Below are 10,722 nucleotides of genomic sequence, written 5' to 3'. Positions count from 1 at the left end.
TATCTCATCAGGTCCCATGGGCTTGTGCACCTTCAGGACCTGTGTCTAATTTTACGCATAGCAGCTCTACCATGGAGGTATTTTTGACTGTTGTCAGTGTGTTAAATGAGCAGTAGATGTACTGTTTTAAATGTGATTTCTGTAAGAAAGTAGCACTGTTAATATAATTGAATTATGCTGCTTTTTTCTTTTTGCCTCCCTTTACTCAGTCATTAATTATATTTGCTTTTTAAACAAGACGGTCATGTTGTAGTTCTATTTTATATTATTTGTTGCAGCCCAACTGAGAGATACTGTCTATGGTACAAAACCACACAAAACCAGACCAGAAATATTGCCAGGCGATCCAGTGGATGAATTTGATGAAACTTTACATTTAGAAAGAGGAGAGAACCTTTTTGAAATTCATATCAGCAAAGTGATCTTCTCTTCTGGAGCTCTCCAGGCTTTCGGCGACCATGAACCTGCAACTTTTTGTACTTACGGATTCTATGACTTTGAACTTCAGTCAACACCGGTGGTTTATGGCCATACCCCAGTGTATGACTTCACTTCGCAGTATCTTGTACAGGCTGACGACTGCTTCTTGCACTATATCCACCAAAACAGCATCACACTTGAGGTTCATTGTGCCTATGGCACAGATTATGAAACAGTTGCCGTGTGTGAGCTGAAGTTCCAGGAAATCTTGGAAAACAATGGGAAGATCTACAGCACAGCCAATTTAGTTGGTAATTAACATTTTTAAAAGTATTCTGTCTGATGTGGCGTTGTGACAATTAAGTAAAGTGTTTTGGGCTAGAAAGTAAATTGTATATTACTATTTCCAAAGAGAGGAAAAAAAAAGGTTTACACAACATGGTGTTTCCTGTTGGATGGGCAGCATGTTCTGGTGATTCTAGTGACAGTTGTGGGAGTTCTCTAAAAGGTACAATTTTGCCCATAACAACAGAGGACAAAGGTGGTGTTGGCAATCGTGCTCCTGAAGTTTATAACAGTAGAAACATGTGACATGCTGGAAATGGCATTAGAGAATCTTGTCTGAAAACAGCAAGCGATTCTTTTTATAAAACTGTATATAACCTTTATACAAATGTTATTTGCAGAGTGTTACTACTAGACATGTAAAGAATTTTAATAAAAGATAGTATCATCCTACTCAAGAGAATTATCCGAAAGCAACATGGAGAAAGGTGGTTCATAGACCACTTGATTACAGGATAGCACTGCTAGTTGATTAGGATTTCTCTATGAATACTGTAGAGAAGATCTTTTAAAATAAGACTGATTCTTGTTCATTTTTCTTTATGATTTTACGTGTTCTTAATTGTATGATAGATGTTTAATGCAAGTTGGTTTCCTCCAAGACCGTTATTGATACAAGGGGACCCTACTTCAGCTGTGAAGCATACAATAATTTCCGCAAAGTCTTGTGATATATTTTAATGAAATTAAGTTATTCCTTTTTTGCATATGCAGTTTCTCTGGCAGAATATACATTAAACCCAAAAACATTTCTGCATTATAAGACTATCAAACATAAGTGCTTTATAGTTGACCTTGACTGAAATCTCATAAATACATCCCTTCATTTCTTATCGATAAATAAAGGAAGAAATGGTTGCAGTGGCTATAATTTAAACTGGCAGAGGTCTTTGTATAATAGTCTTAAGGCATCGAAATAGTCAAAATTATGGTGATTACAGTTAATAATATTTCATATAGTAACATAAGCTCTGGGGGAGTTAGTTCAAGTTTTGTGACTTTTTTTTAAATTTAATTGCTTTAAAATAATGTTAAAAAAGTCTTATCTGGGATATTTTAAAAAGTGCTTAATACTCTGTGCTGCTTACTTTTTCTTTTAGAAGTATTTTGTCAGATCAGTGTATTCAGAGACCTCTAAATGCCTGCTTCTGTCAAAAAAAAAAATGGCTTAATATGCCTTTAAAAAGTGTGGTTGTTTTGCCAGTAGTTTAAACTGCATACCTCTTTGTGGGACATTACCATGTCTTTACATGTCTTCAAGAAATTAAAATAATGAACTTGACTTTACAGCTTGGAGAGTAAATATTTTAGATTTCAATATGAAGAAATGGTCATGGTTTTGATCATACATGTAGAGCCAGATGAGTTGTTGTTTGTGTTTCCAGTATGAACCGCGCGTGTCATGTCACCAATGCTGCCAGAATGCAGAGTCACATCTCTAGTTTGTGGTGATTCCTAGCATTTGACTTAAGTACTTTGCTGCTGAAAAGGAAATTAATGCAGTCCTCTCTGTGTTTATTCCTTAGGAATCAAAGGAAACGTTCAGAATTATGGTACCATAGAATACTGGGTCAGGTTACGAGTTCCTATGGAGCAAACTATTAGTCTCTACAAGGAGAAGCTGAAGGCTCTGGGGTATATAACATCCCATTTTAGCGAACAAGAACAACCATCCCAGGTATGTTTCTGGGTTTGTACTTCATGGTTTCGATGGAAAAAACTGTTCAAAACAACTTATTCAGTTCAAATAGTTTGCTTCAAGTCTTGATATGTTCAAGCTTAACAAAGGTAAAGGTTCTTGAACTGGAAAATCTCTTTAGCAGTTGAATGACTTCTTTTTCATATAAAGAAAGAATCAGTCGAATTACAGCTTTCCTAAAGAGATGTAGTCTTAAACTTCAGCTATTTATTTTTACTGAAATGGTCACAAGACTAATTGAAGTTATTATATTGAATATTCTTAACCTGTAAGTGACAGATTTTGTTAACGTTTTGTTCTAGTACAATATTCACAGATGTTAAACCAGCTGGGGATCAGATCAGTATAACAGGGGAAGCAGTTCAGAAAGGTCGCCAAGTTCTTTGTGTTTTAATATTATGAGATTGAGATTTTTCACTTCTTATTGTTTTTGTTGTTAGCTGGATAATGAAGAGAACTTTGATAATATAATGCACTGTATAATCACCTTTAAATAAGGGTCACAGAAAAAGAAGGGACTTTCAGACATACTAAACAATATGTAAGAAATAAAACCAATCAGATTGAAATGTCTTAATTAAACCAATTGAGTTTCTCACAGCAATTTTTATTTATACCTGTTTAAATTACTTTATGTCTGGAAAAATTGCAGAAATCAAGAACAGCTTCTACAGAGCTATTTGAAACATCACAGTTTTCAGAAATGTTTCATGGTATAAACTGAAAGTCATATAACAGACGTTTACATTAGGTTAAGGGTTCTGTCAGTCTGCAGCTGCAAAAGTAGTTCCAGTTGTGCGTTCCAAAATTTTAGCTTTCACTGGTTAAACATACGTATAAAACTTTCTGTGCTGTATAGTGACAGGAATCAGGGAAACATGAATTGTGCATAAAGTGCTATAAATTTTTTTCCCAGTTCTCTGTGTAACCAGAAATAGTAGTCTTAAGGTAACATATTAAGGACTTAAACTGTCGTGTTTGGTTTTCTCATAAACTATTTCAGTGTGGATTATTTAATCAAAATACGTAACATTTTATCAGACAAAATCAGGTTGATTCATGATTTCCCATATACTAGAAGATGGAACTCTAGCTTCCACAAGCGAGATAATTATGTACAATTAATGAACATAGCTGTGAGCCTTTTGAAATGAATATAGATGGGGACTGCTCATTTAAGGTAGTTATGTTAGTTGTTTTCCTATATTCTTTATTAAAATGAATTCCCCAATTTGCTGGCTATGGGCTCCACAGTATGCTGACAGGCAACTCAAAAAAAATTGTGGTATCATTGAGTTTTTTAATTAACTTCAAACATTTATTATCACTCTTCATGTGCTGTTTTCTAATTTTTATGAATGCTATATGTAGTTAAAGGTTTTGGAGGAAGAAAAAAAAACAGGAATCTGCAGCGCCATTTTAGTTATCTTGAAGTGTATGTATAAAAGGAACTACACTTCTAAAAATTTCTTGACACAGAATAGCTGTCAGGATCAGAATCCTTAATTTTAAAGTGGTACTAGACATGAATCACTCTTAAAACTGTGATCTTCACTGTAGATAGTCTAATGACAAGCAGATCATAAAACTTTATAAGATTAAAGCAATCACAGAACTGAAAGGATTAACCTCTCATTTCCTTATACCACCAGCCTAAGAGAATGTCACTGAATTTATGGAACAAGTAATAGTTTGACATATAAAATTAAACAGTAGTTGGAGCGTCATTGAAATAAGCGGTTATTTGTTCTATTTATATAGTTCTTAGAGTTCACCAACATAAGAATGCTAATGTTTTTAATTTAACTTCTTTTTCATTTAAAGCAGCAGATACTCAGAACTGCCCAAGTCAGCACTTCAACAGATGGCAATTTAAATGAACTCCACATTATGATAAAATGTTGTAACAATCTACAATCCCGAAAAAAACATCTTCAGCCAAATCCTTATGTTGTCTACAAGTTCTTTGATTTTGAAGACCATGATACTCTCATCATTCCTAGCAGCAACAACCCACAAATAGATGACCATATGTGTTTCCAAGTGCAAATGAATGCAGATTTAGACCGATACCTAAAATCAGAATCCTTAACCTTTTATGTATTTGATGATGGTGAAATGGAAGAAGGTGCTTATGTAGGGAACGTTTAGGGAAAGCCAATGTGCCTCTTATTTCTTTAGCACATGACAGATCTATCTCAGGTAAGAATTAGACCTCTTTAAACTTAACACAGTCTTCAGTTCCTGTTTCTTATCTCATTAAACCTCTTTAAGAACCAAACTAAAGAAAGGCTCTGCAGAGGGATCTGGACAGGCTGAATCGATGGGCTGAGAACAGTTGTCTGAGGTTCAACAAAGCCAAGTGCTGAGTCCTGTGCTCGGGCCACAGCAACCCTCGGCAGCGCTGCAGGCTTTGGGAGGAGCGGCTGGAGAGCTGCCCAGCAGAAAAGGGCCTGGGGGTGTTGGTTGACAGCCAGCTGAACGGGAGGCAGCAGTGTGCCCAGGGCAGCCAGTGGCATCCTGGCCTGTGCCAGGACTAGTGTGGCCAGCAAGAGTAGAGAAGTGGTCGTACCCCTGTACTGGACACCAGTGAGGCCACACCTCAAACCACTGGGGTCAGTTTTGGGCCCCTCACTACAAGAAAGACAGCGAGGTGCTGGAGCACATCCAAGGGGCAGCAGCACTGTGGAGGGGTCTGGAGAGCAAATCTTACGAGGAGCAACTGAGGAAACTGGGATTATTCAGCCTGAAGGAGGCTCAGGGGAGACCTGATCTCTTCTGAAAGGAAGTTGTAGCGAGATGGGGATCGGTGTCTTCAGTGAAATCTTGGAAAGAAATTTTGCATCTCAGCGTTAGTTAAGTCACAGCTAGTGAAAAGTTTATGTCAGAGCTTTGGTGCTATTCCTGCTCATACAGCCAGGCTGCAGGTGGCTTTCTGTGCTGCAAAGGCACAGCTTGGCTGGCTTATATTATTTTCGTCAAAAAGAACCAGCTCTTCTTCTGCAAGGCTGCTCGTGGCCAGCTAGCCCTCAGCCGGTACTGCTACTTGGGGCTCTTCCTGGGCTAATGCAGGGTTTTGCATTTGCTTTTATTGAACTTCATGAGATTTCTGTCAACTCATTTTTCTACTATGTGAATAGTAGCCCTGCCTTCAATGCGTCAGCTGCTCCCTACAAGGTGTCGTGTTTAAAATAGAAAAGCTGCTTAATAAGTATTTCGTTATCAGCTGTGAGACATTCACAAAACTTTAAAAATATGATTCTGTAACTTTCACATCTAAATGGATAATAGGAGAAAATTCACAAGTGAATTTAGAGTGTTTCTTTGATAAAGATTTAGCAACTTTCAGATTTTAAAAACCCTTATAATTTCTATAGCAGAAGTTAGTATTATTAAAACATGGAAATGTTTTAGTTAGATAGTTTGAAAGAAGTCAGTAAGAATTAGGTCTATCTGAGAAACCTATAACACATCTTGAATGTGAACACAATAATCCAGTCCCTTCTAAATCCTGTATTTTTGAATGTCCACAGTGTTAAACTGGATATACTTAGATCTACAAAACACAGAATTTTGACACTGTTTAGCTTCTAAACTGAAGTCTGTAGAGTTACTTCACTCCTGAATACTAGTCAGTTTTGCTTTGTGTTTTCTTGTATACGTATAGAATAAGATAACTTAAACAAGAATTGCATTTTGCTTTCAGGTACTTTTGAACTAAGAGATGCTGAAAAACGTGTTACTGGTACCATCACAGCTGAATTGAAGTGGAAGTTTGTCTATCTGCCACCAAGTGGATCAACAATGGCTGTAGACTTAGCAAATTACATTCGAAATGAGAAATCAATGGCAACAAAATTACCATCAGAAGAAAAAATGCAGACTCCAGACCTGTCTCCTTCTTTTACCTCATCAGTGACAGTAAGCAATTTAACAAGCTCACAGAAGATATGTGGAAGACCTATTACAGCAGACCATTTAGTTCTTTCCTCATAACCAGGATTTGCCCTTTCTGTAAAATAATGTGTATTACAAATACTTCATATAATCGCAATCTTCAGCTTCCTTTGGGAAGCGAAATGTTTGTGTCCAAAACTTTATCAAGTCCTTTAGAATGGTAGGTAACTGAATAGCAAAGGGACAGGGAGAAAAGGGAATTATCATTAAATATCTTCCCTGTAAGTTTAGTGCGTATTAATTCTCTTTCCAATGTAGATATCTTATATAAAACATAATCTCATACTTGTGCCGTTCCAGGGCTACGATTGAAACTTAAGAGAGTCACGAAGTCAGCTATTGTTTCCGTGGCCTCTTAGAAACTCAGACAGAACTCAAGTCAGTTGGAGTAGCCTTGAGCTGAAAGAATTCTCAAGCAGACAGACAGATATGTAGGTGTATCTGAACCTCACTCTTTGTTCTTCTGGTGCGTGGAGCATGATGCTAAGATACCAAATAACTTCTTTAAAACCATTAATTAATTAAAGGTAGTGTAGCGATTATTTTTCTGTCTGAAAATTGGTGGAAATGGAGGATAATTTCTACCTTCATCAAGACAGTAAATTCTGAAGTGTAATAAGCCACTTTATTACTTTTGTCTCTTGTATTATAACATCATGACAGAAATATTTCTGGATCATTTTGTTAGTTTTGCAACTATTGGCAGTCTTTCTTCTGTTCCTGCGTTACAGTTCTCCAAAGGGAGCCGCATGAGGAAACGTGTCAAAGATCTGTTAAGTCTACAGGACAGGAAAAGAGATAAAGCCCTCCATAATAATGATAATAAATCATTCTGCCACATGTATGATGGTACTGACTTCAGTCCTACAATTATTTCTTACCTGAATCTCCCAATGCAACCCATAGGTGTTCCATAGAGTTTTATGCCTGTTTGTGGCTGAATTCTGAAAGGTATCTCTCTTTGGAGAAGTTGCTTATTCAAACAGCATCTGTATCATCTTACCTGTTTATAATTGAATTTACTGCAGTTAGATTTGGCTCTGAGAAAAATGAGGGTCTCTCAAAATTTATTATAAAATAAGGTTGTTAGAATATGGCAATGAATGGTCTTCCATTATATTTATTTTTTTACAGAAACCAACACCCAAACCAAGGAAGCGTGTAGCTCAAGCAGAAAAGAAAGTATCTTTTCTGGATCCTAGTACAATGCAGATGGCAGTAAGTTTTAAGAATTTTGTTCATACATGTTGAAGCAAGAAAGGCTACTTATGTCTCAGTATGGATAAATTGTAGAACTCACAATGAAGAGCACTCAGTTATTTTAGCAGCACAAGACTGGGACGTCCCAGGCATAGTACTGCATGTAAGGCGGGGATACAGTACAGGGATATTTGCAACTCTCTCGGAACTGGTTGTTTTCCTCCACAGAATACAAGCTTCAACTGTCAGAGACTTTGGGCAGATTCTAACGGGACCAATTAACTGTCTCTGCATCATGTTTCTCAGCTGTTTGGTTTATTAATTCAAGCCTTTGCACGGCGTGCCACTTGCACAGGTGTATAAATGGCTCCATGAAACCAGCTTGATCCAAAGAGATCTTGAGTGTTGTGCGCGATGCACACAGATGCACAATTTGACACAGTTCACAGTCATCTCTCTGTCAGAGTTTTATGAGCTGAGAGCACACACAGTTGAAACAGTTACACCTTTGAACTTGGGATGCACTGTCATTTGTACATTCTTCCAGACTCAGGGAGAGTTTGCGTGGAACTAACTCAAACATGTCTGCTGCACAGTGTAAATTTGCATTTGATTTGATCTGTCTTCACAGAATTGAAAATAAGCTGTATTTTCTTTTTTAATTAAATCCAGTAAGCTAATATAGGTTTTCTAACAGCTATTTATGAAAGGAGTCTGCTCAGGAGTCTTTAGCAAGGAGTCTTTAAGAACTATTTTTAGAAGGACTCAGTCTTCATCAGAAATCTTCAATAGTGGGTGGGCGTTACTGGTGGATTTTTAAAAATCTATGCCTTACTCTGTAGCTAGAGACAAGGGTACTGTTATAACTAAGTAATGAAATACCTTGGGCTTGTCTCCTGTCTAAACCTTGTGGTGAAAAGGCAGGAGAGTCTCCATTCAAGAGAATTAAAAGCTCACCAGATTAAAACTGTACAGGAACAGTTTGTTTCATTTTTCTGTTAAGTTTCTAAATAGCAGAGAGTCTAGTTCTTGTATGTTGATGTGGCACATGCCAGAGGAAATAGTTGCTTTCAGAAGGGGAGACTCACTGAAAAGTGGGATGAATGGTTTTACTCACCCAAACCATTTGTAAGAATTGTCCAGCCTCATAGGTGGAAGCTGTAGCAGAGGATAGAAGCAGTAACGCTAATGCAGGGAAGCAGAGGATGTAACTTGCTGTCCAAATGCTAACTTAATGTCCAAACGTAATGTCCAAAACCAGTGAATTTGTACCTATTTTTGTGATTTAATTGTCTGCTCTATCTTAAAGGTTTCCCCTTTTTTTACACATTATTTAGGGCTCTGTTGTGGAAGATAACATGGAACTTCCACAGAAGATGAAGGCTTCAAGAGGTCCAGGTGTTTCAGAGGTGTATGATTATTCAGATTTTGCATTTTTATATAATATATTACATTTGAATTCTGCATGTATGTTACTTCTTGAGGGTCATACATCAAAAAAATCAAACCATGGTAAAGTAAGATCTCAAAAATTTCTCTGAAATATGAAAAAAAAGTTATTTCCTGTGATGAAAGCTCTCTTTTTAGCCATTAGCAAGGAAGGGCTATCTCTGCTTATTTCTTGCTATGTTTGTTTAAAGGTTATTTTGTCTTCTCTCTGAAAGTGACCATTATATAGCAGGGGGAAATGGGGAAGAAACAGAATAACTTGGGAGTATCGCTACATATGTAGCATTCCAAGGAGAAGAAAAGTATATTAGATACTGTAATTTGTAGTGGTCCAGTTGTTTGTGGAAATAAGTTGTGGCAGATTGGCAAATTTCAGTTTTTAGTGATGTAACACAGCATTTAATCACTGGCTCTTATCTTCCCTTCACTTTAATGCTTTAAAGCTAATCTGGGGCTTTGATTGAGATGTTAAGTCTCCCTTTGACCATATAGTTCATGTTGGTGAAGTAGAATCATCAAAAAGTATTCTCCTTCTGAATTTTTTTTCCACAAAATACAACTCTGTCAATGAAGGAATTAAAAAGGATGGCAAAACATTGTCTAAAACACAGTCGTTATGACACATCATCTATGCCAAGGAGGAGCCTAAGAGACATTTTTCTAAGAGTCTAAGGGCCTAAGAGTCGTTTTTCTACAGCTTGAAAACTTCGAAGATAACCTTTATTTGTAGAATAAGACTTTTAAGTGTTTGTTAACATTGTTTTCCTTTGTTTGGCTCCAAATGTGTTAAAATAGAAATAACTCCTCAGGCCCAGTTTTCAAAAATGTTGATATTCTGTGATCAGCTGAAGTGTTATCTCGTGGATTCTGAGAGTGGGAGGTGAGGCATTAGTGTCTCTGGACCATTCAGTCCTAGAGGAGGATTGTTGGGTAATGAATCATGCATAAGTCTCCACCAAATTCCCGTGGAAGATGCTGTGTCTGTAATGTTAGAGGTATTCATATTCATTCTGTAATGAGGTATTCTTTGTAATTGTGCTCAAAGAGAAAGAAGGGAATAAGTTACACATTAAAGATACTTTTGCCTTAGATAGCCTGTTTGTATTTTGTAGCAAAGATGATTATTTATATATGATTTTATTTTGCTTTTGAAAGAGAAAATATTGTATAATTTAAATTATAAAATTTCCAACTGAGTAAGGTAGTGGTGGTTTGTTGTGTTTGGTCTTTTTTTGTTTTGTTTTGCATTTGTTATTTTTTTAAACTGCATCTTGTAGAACTGAAAGAGCTAAAATATAAATGAATCTGGAAATCTAACAGGGTATATATATGTTGACAGATACCAAATTATTATAATAGTTATGTTTTCATAAATATACATTGTGAGTGAATTGTCTTTCTACTGTATCAATTATTTGTTACTGCAGTTGACAACTTCTCATTGTTTTCTGCACTGCATCCGCAATATAATTGTTTAAAGGCAATATATAATGAATGTGAGCCATAACTCTTCAAGTTTTAAACTTTAATAGCTTTTACTATTCAAGAAGTGTTATAAAGACTGTACGCTTATTATTTTATTATTTTTTATAGCATGTGATACATGAGGTTAAACAAGAAAGGCTAGCAGATGATAAAGCGGAGGAGATGGC

The 10,722-nt window shown here is 36.4% G+C and overlaps 1 protein-coding gene across 1 annotated transcript in view; it reads left to right on the top strand.

The window, feature by feature from the left end:
- Positions 1–278: 278 nt before the first annotated feature.
- LOC104278114 (protein fantom-like) overlaps positions 279–10,722 on the top strand; it is a gene marked incomplete at its 5' end in the record, with an annotated part of 37,199 nt that continues 26,755 nt past the window's right edge. The window contains 8 exon segments of the mRNA XM_009874993.1: positions 279–731; positions 2,292–2,443; positions 4,289–4,609; positions 4,612–4,666; positions 6,171–6,385; positions 7,556–7,639; positions 8,959–9,030; positions 10,679–10,722. The exon segment at positions 10,679–10,722 is cut by the window's right edge and continues 22 nt beyond it. Of these exon segments, the coding sequence (XP_009873295.1) occupies positions 279–731; positions 2,292–2,443; positions 4,289–4,609; positions 4,612–4,666; positions 6,171–6,385; positions 7,556–7,639; positions 8,959–9,030; positions 10,679–10,722 (1,396 nt within the window).

This window comes from Apaloderma vittatum, unplaced genomic scaffold (genome assembly GCF_000703405.1).
Source record: "Apaloderma vittatum isolate BGI_N311 unplaced genomic scaffold, ASM70340v1 scaffold1108, whole genome shotgun sequence".
Lineage (NCBI taxonomy): Eukaryota > Metazoa > Chordata > Aves > Trogoniformes > Trogonidae > Apaloderma > Apaloderma vittatum.
This window is presented reverse-complemented; position numbering and strand designations above follow the sequence as displayed.